The sequence below is a fragment of the Eleutherodactylus coqui genome, chromosome 3 (assembly GCF_035609145.1).
Source record: "Eleutherodactylus coqui strain aEleCoq1 chromosome 3, aEleCoq1.hap1, whole genome shotgun sequence".
NCBI classification, from domain to species: Eukaryota; Metazoa; Chordata; class Amphibia; order Anura; family Eleutherodactylidae; genus Eleutherodactylus; species Eleutherodactylus coqui.
The window spans coordinates 222105533-222123046 of record NC_089839.1 but is presented as its reverse complement, the minus strand read 5'-3'; the positions used below and the strand labels follow the sequence as shown (position 1 = coordinate 222123046).

The 17514-nt window shown below is 47.3% G+C and overlaps 1 protein-coding gene across 1 annotated transcript; it reads right to left on the bottom strand.

Annotated features, from left to right (window-relative positions):
* Window positions 1–507: 507 nt before the first annotated feature.
* ARL8B (ADP ribosylation factor like GTPase 8B) lies at window positions 508–15946 on the bottom strand. The gene is made up of 7 exons (XM_066596968.1): window positions 15718–15946; window positions 13562–13642; window positions 12562–12635; window positions 11110–11203; window positions 7748–7815; window positions 5223–5293; window positions 508–5134 (listed from the first exon to the last, which is right to left on the bottom strand). Exons 1-7 carry the CDS (start codon window positions 15838–15840, stop codon window positions 5085–5087), a joined length of 561 nt encoding a protein of 186 aa, XP_066453065.1. The 5' UTR covers window positions 15841–15946; the 3' UTR covers window positions 508–5084.
* Between the last annotated feature and the right edge of the window lie 1568 nt (window positions 15947–17514).

Genomic DNA, 17514 nt, shown 5'->3' with positions numbered 1-17514 from the left:
GCAGGAAATTCCAAAAGGCATTCCAATTAAAAACGCAACAAAATCTGCACCGACTGACAAAATCCGCACCTGTGCTGCGTCCTACCAATAATTCCGTCCCATATGTAAGGTCCCTTAAAGGGGTGCCCAGGGTAAGAAAAACATGGCTGCTTTCTTCTAAACACAGCGCCACCCTTGTCCATAGGATTGTGTGTGCTATTGCAGCTCAGCTTCATTGACTTGAGTAAGAGATGAGCTGTAAAACCAGACACAACCAACAAACAAAGGTGGCGCTGTGTTCGCAAGAAAGCAGCCATGTTGTTCTAGCCCCGAACAACCCCTTTAAGTCATTAGCAGACTACATGGACCTACATCTCTGCCACAAGGTGAGACTGTACCCTTTACCACATCCCGCACGCTGCACCAGAACATGCCATCCTCAGCAGCAGGCAGAGCACAAACCTAAGATGTGGGAACATACTTCTCCAAGGGCGGAGCGGCTCCAGAAGGAAGGAAGCACAGACGGGGTCATCTACCAGTTTTATTTGTATCTACGACTCACCAGTGTGCAGACTCCCAGCTGAGAAATGGATTTAACATCGTTATCAGCGCCATAAATAAAACACGTAAAGCTTTTCGATTTAAAAAAAAAAGTGCTGTACAGTTAAAATGGGCTAGAAGACCCCTCAGTGTTAGCGGGGAGGGTGGGGAAGAGGGCGGCATTCGCTAAAAATCAATTCCAGTCTATTTACAAGGATGGCGGAAGATATTACATGCAGCGGCCGATGTCCACAGAACCGAGGAGGAGACGTGACTGTACAAGACGCCGCACTACGGAAATTACCTCCCATCAGAAAGCGTTAAGTGTCTGATGGTTGGGACCCCCGGCAATCCCGAGATCTGGGCACCCCAAATGCCCCGCTGCATGGAGCACATACGTGTCCACCGCTCCATCCACTTCTATGAGCAATGCTGAATGCATCGGTATCCCTTCATCCTATAGAAGTGAATGGAGCGACACTTCGCTTCATGCTCTTGGGACATTTGGGGTTCACTGGGGGTCCCAAAGGCCAAACCCCCACCGATCAGACCTTTATTCCCTATCCTGTGGGCAGAGGAAGAGCGACGTATTTACTGAGAAAACCCCTTAAATCTTAGTACAATAAGAAAACATTTTTGCAACTTTTAAATATACTTTGTATCAATCTTTGTCTATTGTTAAGACCTCTGCTTGCAGTCAGTGAATAGGAAGTCTATTCTTGCTTATATCCAGAGTTTAAAAATCAGTGCACATCTAACACGTCTCGCAGCTGACAGGAAGGGGTCATCGACTCATGCTGCTTGTGCCAAATTCTGACCTCCGATCAACATGATGCAACAGAAATCTGGATCCATGTGACCAGATGTTTTTCCGCTGCTCAGTGAGTTTTGTGCTCTTTTGCTCACAGGAGTCTTATCTTTCTGTTTCTTAGACACACTGGTCGTCTGCTGTTATAACCGACCCGTGCTAAGGAACGGCAAGTTGTGCATTCAGACATTAGGTGGAGCTTCAGTGCTGTATTCAGCTGACTGAGCAGCCCTGTTGGTCAGAACCATTCCTGACATCCTCCTCTGACCCCTTTCGGTCAGGAGTGGTTTCCATCCACAGGATTCCCTGGATGTCTTTCCTCAATCACTTCATTCGCGATTAATTCTATACACCGTTACACTAGATAAACCCCACGCAGTCAGCAGTGACTTCATGGCCTGGCTAGTCTAGCACTGATGACCGGGCCTCGTTGGAAGTCCCTCAGATCACTGGATTTTCCCATCTAATGTGGATTCACACTGAAACTGATCCACGCAAAACTTGTCACATGATTTTATGCCGCAACGGTTATTACAACGGTTGTGGAACTTTGCAACCTCTTTGCTTTCATGCTATTGTCCTAATCTTGCGTCACATCCTTCCGTCTACTATAACTAAACTTCGGTCCAACCGTCTCCCTGTCCACGCTCTGTAGAGATGATGGAGGCTGACAGGTCACAAGTCCTAAGGGACCTCTCACACAGGACGGACTATTTTGCAACAGCGTTGATGAAGATGCGCTCCTGCTAAATATTTAGCGCCAATTCCACACTGCAGAATATTCCGTCCGACGTGAAAGGTCCCCCCAGGGTGAATGGAAAATCAGTTTTCTTAATGCAGCTCTGGGGGGCACTGGAGTAAAAATTAATACAAAGCATTTGCAAACTTACTGAAAGTGACATTCGGATGAGAACCGTTACTCACAATTTAGCTACACCTTCCAGTTAGAGACCCTGTTTAACCCCTTTGTGACCAGCCTATTTTGTGCCTTAAGGACCCAATCATTTTCAGTGTCACATTGCAATAGCCACGACTCCTTGACAGCCATATGAGGTCTTGGGTTTTTGTGGGACGAGTTGTATATTTTAATGGCCGCCTCTGGGGTACTTATAATGTGTTGTAGAATGTTTATTACATGTTTTAGTGAGAAGATGGAAAATAGCCCAGAAATTCTGTCATTGTTTTTGATTTTCTTTCACCATTCGGCAAAAATAATTTGATGACTTTCTTATCCAGATCAGCACGATTAGGGCTTATTCAGACAGGCGTATATCGGTCGGGTTTTCACTAGAGTTGAGCGAACGTACTCTGCCGAGCTTGATGCTCGTTCGAGTATTAGCATACTCGAGGGGGGGGGGGGGGGGGGGAGAGGGGAGAGACCCGGCGTCCCACATACAAAAATGCTTGAATCTCCCATTGTAGCCAATGGGGTTCGTTACTGGAGTAGAGCTCTCGAATTTTACAAAAAGCTCGACTCAAATAACGCGGACCCGAGCATTTGGGTGCTCGCTCATCTCTAGTTTTCACACGTGGCCGATATAGGCTGCCCCTCTGTGCAGGGGGAGGAGGCGGGCCGGGTCGGCAGCGAGCTCCCACCCCCTCTCCACCCCTCGCCACTGTTTGCAATGGGAGGGGCAGGGCTAAGTTCCGCACCACCTTCTCCCATTGCAAACAGTGACGAGGGGCAGAGAGGGGGCGGGCTCAGTGCACTACTCCCGGCAGTCTAGCCTCCTCCACCTGCAGAGAGGGACAGCGTATATCGGCCGGGTGTGAAAACCCAACTGATAAACGCACGCCTGAATAAGGCCCTACTGCGATACCAAGCTTACAGAGATTTTTTTTTTACTGCTTTGGACATTTTTAAAGAAAAAACAACTGACCCTGTAACACCACATTTCAAGACCCAGAACACTGCTATTTTTCCAGCAGCTGAGATCTGTGAGGGCTGTTTTTTGTGGGAAGAGTTATAATTTTATTGGTACCATTTTGAGGTACTTGGGATTTTTGGATAGTGTTTTACTACATTTTTTTGGGAGGCAAACAAAAGAGAAACAGCAATTCTGACATTACTTTTTAAAATTATTTTTATGGCGTTCACCATACGAGATAAATAATTAAATATTTTCATTGTCTGGTTCGTTAAGAATCCAGTAATACCGATTATGTGATGCGCTGTTTGTTTTTTAGCTTTTGGTATTCTACTCATTTAAAACTGTTTTGGTTTTTTTTTTGGGGGGGGGGGGATGGGGTTGTTTTTTAAATTTTTTTTCTTTATGCTGTATTAAACTTTTCTTTAAACATTTTCATTCTCTGAAGGGTATTTGATGATGCCACTGTCCAATCACTAGTATACTACACTGCATTATGTATGCAGTGCATTCTACTAAGCCTATAACAGCAGCCACTGCCTTAAGATGTACGTGCAGGTTTAAAGCCCATTAGTGAGGTCAGTAAAAAAAAATGTATTGAGGTCACCAAGGGGTTAAGCATTGCAAGGAATCCCTCCACTTTAACTCATCTTATCATACAACACCCAGGTTCTGTGGACATCATCTACTACTGTCAGGCACAAGGCAAAAAAGGCCAAAAGAAAACGAGAATAGCAGCAGCTAAAGCGAAGGTTCCAAGTATCGTGGCAGCAGCTACAGTGTCGTAATGGGAAGAGAAACGTACCGGGGGGCTCGCACAGTAAGGATGGGGGGGGGGTGAGGAAATAGCAGACTTTTGGGTTGGGAATGGAAGACAGAGCTGTTGAGGGCTCTTGCTGAGGAGATGCAGCCCCTCTTATAGAAGGACATGAAGAATTTTCTGCAGTTCTAAGCCTCTATCTCCCGATGTAGATTGTCCTGCCGACTGAGGGGTACAAAATGCTCTGGGCGGAACGCACTGCTCTGCAACCATACTCTGAAGATGGACGGCTGGAACGGAGGCGACGGACCGCAGTGCTGGAGAAGAGAAGATCGGCAACCGTTCACATTATTGATACTGATCCTCACACTCCACAGTCTTTCATATTGTGGATGACTGGACTGCGGCAAGGGCTTGGGACTCCCCATTCCGGGGGTCCAACCCCATCCCCCAGGTCCTCCTGCTCCCCATTCTGCTTTGGCATTTTTATACAATTAGACGTCTTTAAACCTTAGATGAAGAGAAACCCAAAAGAATGAAGTCAATGAGAAGTCTAGCCATCCACACGCTCTTGGATGATCTCAGGAAGTAGTAGACCAACAATGGAGGTTAATGGAGACGGAAAGCAGCGGCACAACATCGCTGTAGAAAGGGCATGGTGCAAAGAGCAGACATGAAGGCACATTTGTGTGTGGAGGGCAAGGCAACCCTTGGTGGTGACAGGACCAGATGGATGGAGACAATCAGAGAAGTCATGAGCCACTGCGAAGCCTAAAGACCCAACAAGGACCCTCTGGAGAAGCAGAGGGTCACCAGGGTCAAGGAGACAGGTAGAATATGGGGTAGGCCAAATGAGATCCCTGCAGGATGCATCAACTGCATGGAAAGAGGACAGCAGGAATATATCCAGCAGGACGGGCAAAACGAGGTTGTATGCCGAAGTGGAGCAGGAAACGAGGACATGGCCCTGGCAGGAGAGCAGCAGTACATCCTCAATTAGATGGGCACCACAGCATGCCCTCCACAGCGTGAAGAACATATGTTCCCAGGCAGGGAGATAGAGAACATTTCCTTGGGGCAGGGCTAGAAGGGCTTGTTCCAGAATACAGAGCAGCAGTTAATAGGACTCTTAGCTACGGCGTGACTTGGAGTGCTGGATCAGCCATTGTAGGGTGATATCTGAGGAGAGAGACGTCAAGAAGTATGAGTCTGGAGTGCCGACGTTCACTGCTGCAGAGCGTGCAACGCCGTCCACCCTGCGACTTACCTATGTTATCCTTCTCTTTGCAGGAAATGGAATAGCAGCAGATTTCCCTGTCCTGAATCATCGCCAGGTGCCTGCGAGGAGAAAGCAGCGGTCAGCGCCAGCATCATAAAGCTCTACACAAATCTGCACAACACTTATCCGAGCAAAGAAACAAAATAACTTTAAAGGGGTATTTAGCAACAGGGTACACCGAGTGGCCGGGAGTTACGGAAACAGCCAAGCGGGCTGTCTAACTTAGTTTTCCTAATAGGTCAATGGGAGTTACAGAAACAATGTTGCACAGTCAATTCCCATTGACTTCAATGAGAGTTACGGAAACAGATGAACTAGTAGTCTTCTGTAACTCCTGACCATCGCCTGTTGTCAGACTGGGGGCCTTGGAGGGTAGAACTCAAACAGGTGTGAATCCCAGAGGTGGGATGCACATCTGAGCCTTTTATGGCATATCCTGTCGAAATTCTCAATACCCCTTTAAATCCTTAAGGACACAGACTTTTTATCCCATTTTCAGCCCCCACCCCACCCCCCCCTCCTTAAAAAATCATAACTCTTATTTATCCATCTACATAGATGTATGAGGGCTTGTTTTTTAGCGGGACGAGTTGTTTTTTTTCAATGGTACTATTTAATATACAATATAACGTACTGAAAGAAGCTTTAAAAAAATTCTACTGGTAGCATTTTGGAGTACATCCGACTTTGTGATCGCTTTTTATTACATTTTCTCTGGGAAATGGGGTGACTAAAAAAAGCTCAATTCTGGCGTTCTTCATATATTTTTTTCTGACGACACTCACCATGCGTGGTAAATCATGCATTACTTTGATAGATGGGACTTTTACGGACGTAGCAATACCAATTATGCTTTTTTTAGATTCTTTTATTACAAATATGGCAAAAGGGGTGATTTTTAAACTTTTATTACCTTTAGTCTTTTTTAATAATTAGTAAAACTTTTTTAAAAACTTAGTTTAACTTTTTTTTTTTAGTCCCCATAGGGGACAAGAACTTGTGATGCTGTGATCGCTCCTGCAGTATGATGTAATGTCATAACATTACGTCATACCGCGATCTGACAGGCAGTCTATCAAGCCACGCCACAGGCATGGCTTGATGGACAATCTTAGCATCGGTCGGGGCATTTAAATGCTGCTGTCAGAAGTGACTGCGGCATGTAAAGGGTTAACATTTCTGATGAGCAGCACAGATTTTAGAGCTGTTGCAGGTGGGTGTCCGCTGTAAGAAACAGGCAGCACCCACATTGTATGGAGCGGGATCAACTCATTATCCTACTCCATACATACCCCGAAGCTGCAGGAAGTAACCTATACATCCTGTGTCATTAAGGGGTTAAACAGAACCTGCTCAGTCCCTATCACTGCCCGGGCTACAGGCACTACAGTATAACGGCGGGCATACTGATTTCAGCAGTCTGTCATCCATACTGATTGCTTCAGGAGTCTTGGAAAACTTACCTTTAAAGTTTGAAGCACAACAGATGAGTCCGATGTGGCTCATTAAATGGCAGCTCCAGCGATGTCACACTCTGGAGGTCTGATTTGTAAATTGCAGCCACTTCCCTACAGTGCAGCCTCCTGTCTGATGTTTATCAGCCATCATCTTGATGAGATTTTTCACATTCACATCTATCCCATGATCAATCAACACAACATTAGCTAGAGGCGATACCATTTCTGCCTGCTGGGCGGACAGTTTAATTATCATTACCTTCTATATTTACCTGCAGACCATAAGTATATAGCCATAAGGCTGAGCTGTGATGTCCTCTATTATAACTGTGTGATCACTATCAGTAATAGGAGTGTCAGTGTTCCCCTCTAGGCAGTTTCTGTGGTAGGATCCATATAACAACATCACACAGACTGAGAAACTAATGAGAAACTTCACATATAAACTGAAGTAGATCTGAGCTGATCAGAACTGAGATCACATGACCATCTGAGGAAAACATTTCAGACGGACAAAAATAAGTAACCGAGGTAACACTAGCCCACTTGGAGAATAACTCCATGATGAATCGAATAAAAAAAAAGTCATATTCATTGGTCCCTGCCTCCTACTTGTCTTTACACACAGTAATACAGACGGACTGACAGTCAGCGGCAAAAGGCGGAGTAAGCAGTGAATATATGAATATTAATCAGCTGCCCCTGACTCATCTCAGTTACACTGCAAACTTTAAAACACAAGTTTTCCAAAACTCCTGAAGTGATTGGTATAAGTGACAGACTGCTGAAATCAGTGTGCCCGTCACTATACCGTGGTGCCCGCAGCCTGGGCAGTGTTAGGGATCTGACAGGTTCCCTTAAAATAATGTCTGTCTGAGGGATGTGATAATAGCCTGCAGGGGTGGGCTTTACGTTCCTTGGTCTGCTTTGCAGGATGCAGCTCCTGTTATCTGAGCACAGCAAGGTACAATCAGATGCCATTGGAACAGGTCAGAATTGATTATATGTATGCGTGCATACAGGTTCCCACTCGTATCTATAAAGATTAATAATTACATTTTTTCAATCAGCTGCCGCTCATCCAACGCACTTGGGAGGTCTCTCTTATTCCCAAGAACCAGAACCTGCAAAAAGACAGAACATCGGGTCAGCGGTCACAGTACAGATAACCTGGTACGGCCCTCGCCTATGTCTATCAGTACCATAGACTATGAATGGCGTGGCAGAGCACACGCCCCACCTCAGCACCAGTCAGACTCCTCCTGGCCAGGGTTTTGTGATTGGGCAGAAGTAGGGTCCAGGGTCCCCCCGTTCTGGTGATCAGTGGAGAACCCAATAGTTGGACCATCAACTGATGAAGCATTTATCGCCTCTCCAGTGGAGAGGTGATAAATCTTTTTGGTTAAATCCCCCTTTGGTCATGTTCACAGAGGTGAAAACCGCATTCATTTCAATAAAAACAGCAGCAGAAATCCAGCGCATAGTCACGCAGATTTATCCCAGTGCAATAGGACATCCTGTGTGGAAATTGCATCCAGAAGAGACAGATCAAGTCTTTTTCTTGCTACACAGATTTAAAATTTGCGCCATCTAAAATTACAGCGCCGATTTCCATTAGCGTTAGACAATTTCTAATGTGAAATTGGTAGGAAATTCACAGTGTGAGCATAGTCTTTAGCTTGCAACTTATATATTGTGTTTCAATGCCTCACTATTTGCAGACCTCTGCCTCCTGACAGTGAAAGGATATCTTTGTGTACAGACCTATATTTTCACTGCTGAAGGATTGCTACAATTGTATTCAATTCAGAGCAAAACATCCTGGACTCCACACTGATACATGTTACCTGCACTGATACATTGTAACATCCCAGACTCCACACAGATACATGTTACCTGCACTGATACATTGTAACATCCCAGACTCCACACAGATACATGTTACCTGCACTGATACATTGTAACATCCCAGACTCCACACTGATACATGTTACCTGCACTGATACATTGTAACATCCTGGACTCCACACTGATACATGTTACCTGCACTGATACATTGTAACATCCCGGACTCCACACTGATACATGTTACCTGTACTGATACATTGTAACATCCCAGACTCCACACTGATACATGTTACCTGCACTGATACATTGTAACATCCCGGACTCCACACTGATACATGTTACCTGCACTGATACATTGTAACATCCCGGACTCCACACTGATACATGTTACCTGCACTGATACATTGTAACATCCCGGACTCCACACTGATACATGTTACCTGCACTGATACATGTTACCTGCACTGATACATTGTAACATCCCGGACTGCAGACTGATACATGTTACCTGCACTGATACATTGTAACATCCTGGACTCCACACTGATACATGTTACCTGCACTGATACATTGTAACATCCTGGACTCCACACTGATACATGTTACCTGCACTGATACATTGTAACATCCCGGACTCCAGACTCATACATGTTACCTGCACTGATACATTGTAACATCCCGGACTCCACACTGATACATGTTACCTGCACTGATACATTGTAACATCCCGGACTCCACACTGATACATGTTACCTGCACTGATACATTGTAACATCCCGGACTCCACACTGATACATGTTACCTGCACTGATACATTGTAACATCCTGGACTCCACACTGATACATGTTACCTGCACTGATACATTGTAACATCCCGGACTCCACACTGATACATGTTACCTGCACTGATACATTGTAACAACCCGGACTCCACACTGATACATGTTACCTGCACTGATACATTGTAACATCCCAGACTCCACACTGATACATGTTACCTGCACTGATACATTGTAACATCCTGGACTCCACACTGATACATGTTACCTGCACTGATACATTGTAACATCCCGGACTCTACACTGATACCTGTTACCTGCACTGATACATTGTAACATCCCGGACTCCACACTGATACATGTTACCTGCACTGATACATTGTAACATCCCGGACTCCACACTGATACATGTTACCTGCACTGATACATTGTAACATCCCGGACTCCACACTGATACATGTTACCTGCACTGATACATTGTAACACCCTGGACTCCATACTGATACATGTTACCTGCACTGATACATTGTAACATCCCGGACTCCACACTGATACATGTTACCTGCACTGATACATTGTAACAAACTACCAGAACAAGAGATTTGTGCTGCTGATGTGTTCACATTGCAGATTGTCTAGACTGGATGCAACTGTAGCAAACTCTCAGCTGTGAGAAGTACTAGGTCTCAACAGGATTGCAACTTATGAATGTAAATAAGTGTATTCCTATTCACTGATTGTTAGCAGAGACCTTGACAATGGTGAGAAATTTAAAAACAATATATTTAGATAGGCGTTTTGGACGCTGCTTTAAAGGGGTTGTACCAAGATTGCAAGTTATCCTCTATCCACGGATATCCACACGATAGGGGATAAATTTTCTGATTGGCGGAGGTCTCACTGCTGAGACCCCTGCCAATCTTAAGAACGGTGGTCTCACGTCCCGGTCTTCCTCTCTGTGGTGTTACTGAACCCCCCCACCACAGTGAGGAGGAGACTGAATGGAGGTCTGGTCACAGATGCACACATGTGCTCCATTGACTATCAATGGGGCTGCAAAGATACCCAAGCAGCACCCACTCAGCCATTTCTGTCAGCTCCATTGAAATGAATGGAGCGCTGACCGCACAAGCTTGGCCGGTGCTTCCTTCATGGTGACTTCACTGCAGAGGAAGAAGCGACCCCAGCAGTGACCGTTAGAATGGGAGTCCTGTTCTGGAGTTAAGTGGGGTTCATAACCGTGAGACCCCACCGATCAGTTTAACAAGATATACATGCACACACCTCTCTATAATCCCGTAAACCAACCAGGGCTTCTACACTAGAAGCGTACACGACAGGTTAACAGGACATCTCTGGGTCAGCAGGTGGCATAGTAGGCAACATGGTGAGTACATTGCTAATATATAGTTTTTGGTATTGTGGCCAAAAACTATATTAAAAAGTTAAGTTGGACAACCCCTTTAATACATTTGGCGCACCTTTTGGGCTGTCTATGCATCAAAGTCAAAATCTACAGCAGCTATGAGCTGGCGTAGATTTCAGCTATACTTTACACCAGCTTGTGGTGTAAATGATACTAAGTCTGGTGGGCAGTGCCGGAGGAGGCTGGCATAAAAATGCCAAAAGTCACAACTTACGGTATGAGCGACCATAATTTGCAACATTCGTACACTAGAATGTGGCATACAAGACTTATTACATATGCCCAAAAGCCAATCAGAAAGTTGCAGAACTCTTCGTAATACAACGCGCGGCAATCAGGTATGGAGCTCGCTGCCGGACACACACCGGTATACCCTGTAGCTGCGGTTTATCCAGCAGGTTGTGCAGCTCATTCCGAGAGGCTTCTATCTTCTCGTTGTCGGCCGCGTCCACCATGTAACTGTAGAGGAAGAAGGACACAGAAGTGAAATGACGTCATTGCAAAACGGGGCAAGGAAGGATTCTTTGCTGCAAATGTATCGGCGCGGACAGTTCATTCATCTCACTGACTCTGCTGGAGCTAGCGGAGGTCACATAGTTGTCCATCTCCAGCAGTCCCAGTAAAATGAAAGGAAATGCAGCGCCATGTGCGACTACCGCTCCATTCATTCCTGGATGCTCCACATCCCCGTTTTTGAAATCGGTAGGATCCCAGCGGTCAGACCACTGCTGATTAGCAAGTTAGGGAATAGGTGATAAGGTCTATCAGTTGGACAGCCCGTTTAACCCCTTAGTGACTGCCAATATGCCCTTTTACAGCAGTCACTAGAGGACTTTAAACCTGCACATACATCTTTTTCAGGCGCTGGCTTGGCTGACTACAGACAGCCCGGCTCCTGTTCTAACTACTAGGAGAGAAGAAACCTTAGATCCTGGAAGCTGGGTTTACACAGGGCGGAAATTTCGTCTGGAATTTCGCCACAGCAAATCCGCCTGTGGCCGCTAATCCCGGTATTAGCCAGCCATGTGGACAAATTCTCAGAACTCTCATCCACACGGGACGACGAATTGCGGCAAAGCTGGCAGAAGCCGGCTGCAGCATGTCATTTTTTTAAAAATGCCGCAGGCTTTGCGGCAGCGCCTTTCCCGGCAGAAATCTTGCGGCTTCTCGCTGCGGCCAAACCGCAAGATTTCCTGCCGGGAATCCGGCATGTGAGAACCCAGCCTTACATTCCACAATCAATAGCAACTGTAGCATGTAAGATGGCAGGGATAGGGGGCTCCGTGTGCCACCCATCAGCACGCCATAATGAGATTGCAAGGTACCAACAGAATTCCATGGCAGCTGGAAGACTGACAAAGGCCTCATGTCTGCCATGTTACTCAGCCTATGAGACGTCGCCTTTGGCAGAGTCCAACAGGCTGCAGTCATAGGCTTAGTATGAACTACGTAAGTAATGCACACAGGCAGAAATTCTGCGACGGGATTTCCCGTAGAATTTCCGCCCGTGCCCGCTGCCACAGGATTGCATGCATGCATACACGCAATCCTATGCACACAGCCATGATTTGTCCACGTGAAATCACATGCGGAAAACAAATCGCGACATGTTCTACTTCTGTGCGGGTCTCGCAGAGGCCCGCACAGAAATGTCAGTAGACCCGCCGGCTCCTCTCTGCGCACGCCCCGGCTGGGCAGCAGCTGGCACATCACAGAGAAGAGAGTAAGAAAGTTATCATGATATTTTTCCCGCATGCTGAACACTGGAAAGACAAAACGCAAAAACAATGGCAGAATCTACAGGCGATATAACTTACACGATGGCGTTGACGCCACGGCAGTACCGCTCCCACATGCTGCGAAACCGAGGCTGACCCCCAATATCCCAGATCTGAAATAATAAGTGCCAGAAATCACTGAGGTACAAAAATGCACAGACATTCTCAAAGTGCTCTTAAAAAATGGTTGGGGAATATTTCAAGATCTCTGTTTGCTGTCAGTGAATGGGAACCCTTTTGCTTACATCCAACGGCTGAGAACAAGTCCTGGTGTAATACTTCTCACAGCTGAGGGTTTGTTACAATGTGTCATCAGCAGTACAAGTCTCTCTCCTGTCCTGACAGTGTGTTACAATGCATCAGTCTGGGGTATTGGATGTTATGCTCTAGACTGAACACAAGGGGGGTTTACAGTCTGTTAGGGTAGGGTTACACGGCCTCTATAAATGCTGGGTGACCAGAACCGCTGTGCTGTGCGACGGCATTGTACTGCAACTGGACTCAATGGAGTTGCAGTGTGAAACGCAGGTTACTGCGACCACAGCATGCTCAGAAAAAAGTTCAATCTGGTTGGAACTTTCGTAACTGCACTGCGACTTCATTGAGCTCAATGGCAGGGCGCTGCCGCTGCACGGCAGTATTGGTCATGCAACAGCCATCACGGCCAATATCACCACGTAGCCTTAGTCTACGTCCATACGGCGGAATCCATCTTGGATTTTTCAGCATGCATTAGGCCTCAGAATCCACGGCTAAGCCACGGATGTGGGTTTCCCAACATGGGATCCGTGTCAAGAGGTGACTTTTTTCTGCACGGTATAGACTATGGTGCAGACCGTCATCAGTCAATGGAAGGCTTGCTGCAGATTTACTGCAGGATCGGCCTGGATTCCACTTCAGATCCATAGCAAATCCACAAGGCCTTGATGGAAAAACAAGGTTTCTATTCACTGAGAGCAAGCAGATATCTTGGAAGCAATAAGGAGTGAAGCATTATATAAAGCAGGTCGTCATCTTTGATCCCTTCGCCATCTCTCACCTTTATGGTGACGTTTCCTTTCGTTACTTTCCTCATGTTGAATCCGACGGTCGGTATCATGTCTTCGCTAAACTGACCTGACTGGGAGAAAGACACGAGACGGAGCATTGATATGGCGGCATTTACTTTGCTTCTGCCACCTCAACAGTGGCGGTGTCGGCGCGCGGTCACTCTCCATACTGCGCACCAGACTATTACTGTTATCGAACTGTCATGCACCCACTGCATGCTGGGACTTGTAGTTCCCCCACACACTACTCGCAGATCCCACCCTGCAATTTGCAGCACGACTTGTGACCCACGGATCGCCACACTGGGACTTTTAGTCCACGCTGCGGCTCACAATACGTCGTGACGTTTAGTCACGCTGCGCTGCGGGAAATGTTCATATGGCGGAACTCATCTTGGAAGAATTCCAACTGAATTCCACTACTAAAATCCACAGCAAAATCTGTGTCTTTTTTATGTGTTTTTTCGCAAGGATCCGCATGAGGAATTTGCCCTGTTAACCCCTTCAGTGGCAGGTTTATCACCATGGCATGCCTCACAGGGCAGGTAATGTAAATGAGTCAACAATGCAATTAAAACCCTAGAAGATTTCAGATGACAGCTCAGTGCTCTGCACGTTTCAGCACTAGAGCTGTCCACGGAAATCTTCCAGGGATTAACTGCATGATCAGTGCAGCAAGCCCCAGAGATTTTCTGGGTGTGCCACTAAAGGGCGAAAGTCGCATGTGGATATCAGATGCAGAAAATCACCACGTTACTTCTTTATGCGGAAGATTTTCTGTGGCAAGATTACTTGATTTCTCTTAATGAGAACAATCACAAATTCGGCATTGACAGGGCAAATTCGGCGTGTTAACCACGCAAAAAAAAAAAAGCATCAAAAAGACTTTAGAGGCGGAATTTATGTGGAATTTTTCCACGGTGAATTCTGCCGCATAAACATACACTAAAGCTTGTAATTTGCATAGCGCCAACTTATTCTGCAGCGCTTTCAGGTAATTCCGCGGCCCAGGCAGCAGCGTCATCCGCTCGTACCTGCTTTCTTTTTGCTTCGTCTGTACTGTGGGTGGTCTGCACAGCACTTTTTTTTTTTTTAAACTCCTGCTTTTCCCGTGTGATGATGCAGAATCCGCGATACTTCCACAATGTCAATTGCAGAAGGGCCGCAGATCAGACGGCTTCCATTGAACCGCCCGCACGGAATCCGTGCAACAATGAAGCATGCTGCGATTTTTCATCCACGAGCGGAAACTGCAATTGGTTTCCACTCCTGTGCAGGAAGAATCCCTTTTGCATAGCATGCTATGGGTGGCATTTGCTGCAGAACGCGGGGGCGGACGCCCACTCCGGATTCCACAATGCATATCTGCTGGTGTGCAGCCGGCCTACCTCCGCACTGTTTGGAAGCGCCCTTAGGCCACACAGTGACTCACGGCGACTTATAACCCACGCTGTGCCTCACGGTACACTGCGACTATTACGACACGCTGAGATGCACAAGTTACGCCATAACGCAACTTTCAGGTAACGCTGCAAATTCTGGGTCATGACACAGAGAAATGCTTAGTCTACGCTGCAGCTAGCGGTACGCCGCGATCTTTATGTCACGCTGCCGTTCATGGCTCATGCTTTTAGGTCACACTGCGATTTGCACGGGAACTTTTAGGTGGTGCCGAGAAGCAGAACTCACGCCATGCTGCGACTTTTAGGTCATGTCTGCGACCAGTGCCATGCTGTGCCTCACGGTGTACGTGGCGGCTTTTAGTCCACAATCACGCTAGAACTGACAGCTCACACAACGCTGCGACCGCTGGGTCACTCTGCAGCTCGCGACACACTGCAACTTTTAGGTCACTCTCCAGTCTACAACTTTTAGCCCACGTCAGGCTACGACTTTTAGGTCAAGCAGCGGCTCACGTGCCAACCTCTGGCCCGCGCCACGCACGGCTCACGCGCCACTGCGACTTTGCCCCCACTGTAACTCCCAGTACACTGCGACTTTTCCCCACGCTGCGGCTGACGCCATACTCATACTTTTGCGTCACACCACGATTCGCAGCTGACGCCACACTGCACCTCATGGTTCAGGCTATGCTGGCACTAGTAGTTCCACAGAAGGGACACCCATGCCTGCTTCCCCCTCTCACCGCTATGACATTGACAAAGGTGGTCTTCCCCGAGTGCTGCAGCCCCACCAGCGTCAGCTCCATCTCCTCCTTCCAGAAGAGGGAGCGGAACCAGTCCAGCAACCGAGACAGGAGGGACATCATGGCGGCTCCGGGGACTACAGGGGCCGGAAAACACCGGGACTCACGGCTGCAGCCTCCTCACCGGAAGCGGAAGTGTCCCCGGTGCAGAGTCCGGCCCCGCCGCTCCCTCTACTGGTAGGACGCGGCCCTGGCTGCACCGGCCAATAGCAACATTATCTGCGTCACTACAACTCCCATGATGCCACTGCATAGCGCTAGCTAGCCGGGAATCATGGGAAATGGAGTCCTAGTTGTTACTGTGGCCTTTCATTGGGGGAGACGGGCAGCCATAGCAACCAAGCTCTGAGAGGGTAGATGAGATGTGGTTGCTATGGGCAGCTGCCCCTCTCTGCAGTGTTATCTCTATATGTCTGAGAAGTCAGGACTGCACCCACAGACCCCTCTGCACACTTTATTATTTACTGGGGGGGGGGGTTATTTATTGGATTGGTATCACGTAAATCTACCCACTATATAATGCCATTGCCAGCGTCCTCGCACCTGGGGTTCTTAATACATAATGCCGGGTTCACACGGATATAAGTGTATTTACGTGTGCACATGCGTTGCGTTTTTGCACGCGTGTATGTGTATTTTACTGTATTTCGTGCACACATGCCCTGCGCATTTGCAAAAAAGGTGTAAGCGTGCCCCCATTGATTTTAATGGGCAATTAAGTTTAACATGTGCTATTTTCCTGCGCAATATGCACGAAAATAAACACGCTACATATGTTTTGGCGCTCAGGTGAATGAACCCACTGAAATGGGTTTTGTGTAAGTGAGCCGTTATATGTACCTTGTTTTAACAGGTGATTACGGATGGCAGTAAGGGAGCGGTTAGGGTTGCTGCCCGGCTGGTAATTTACGCGGAAGGCTGGTGCCATATTAATTACCTGGTGTGAACATCTCCGGCCGAGCGCTGTAACTGACTCTGCAGGTCGGCACGCTGCGGCAGCACTCAGAGGCCGTCCTTACTACTCCCCAGTGTCTGCGTTCATGCTTGTACTGTACGCAGTGCAGACACGGAGGGGAGGAATGAGACTCTTCTCTGAGCGCCGCAGTGGCGTCCCGACCAGGTATAATCACATGAACGATTTTCACACTCAAGTTCTGTCCGATCGTGATATGAAAAGAACCCGTTATTTACAGCGGGTTCATTCAGGTAAGCGATTTAGTCCAAGATAAGAAAAGCTCAGCGTTTCTTATTTTTGGGCGATATCGCTCATTATTTTGTATGGCAGTAAAAAAATCGTATCGCACTTGCATGTAGATGGGATTAAATGGTGACCAGATTTTGCCAAAAGCGGGACAGAGAGGTGCGGTCAGGGGCGTGGCTTATCACGACCCATGATCGTACCTCCATCGTTATAAAAAGGATAGGGTGGTTCCGAAAAGACAGGGAGGAACGCCCTTTTTCTCCTAGCTCGGGGGTGGATGGGGTGTTGACATGCGCTTCATGGCCGCCTCTCCTATCCTGGTTATGAGTAGATGTCTCACAGAACACTGGCGGATATTTAAATGGCAAATATATATCGTAAGAAAGATCAGTCCTGCCTTCCGGAAAAAAGTGGATGTTTTTCCTTTGACGCGTCGGCAGACGATGGATCCGCAGTAGCGGTTGGGCCGCCTGCACACAGCTGGCTTTGCATTGTGGAATCCAGAGCGAGCGTCCGGATTCTGCAGCAAATACCTG

What these genes read in the sequence shown, in the direction of transcription:
- ARL8B (XM_066596968.1), bottom strand. Translation starts at nt 15,840, where the DNA reads ATGATGTCCCTCCTGTCTCGGTTGCTGGACTGGTTCCGCTCCCTCTTC. An exon ending in CGTGGCGTCAACGCCATCGT is followed by an intron (nt 11,204 to 12,561) that starts GTAAGTTATATC and finishes CTTCCTCTACAG; the next exon opens with TTACATGGTGGACGCGGCCG. An exon ending in CGCAGCTACAGGGTATACCG is followed by an intron (nt 7,816 to 11,109) that starts GTGTGTGTCCGG and finishes GTCTTTTTGCAG; the next exon opens with GTTCTGGTTCTTGGGAATAA.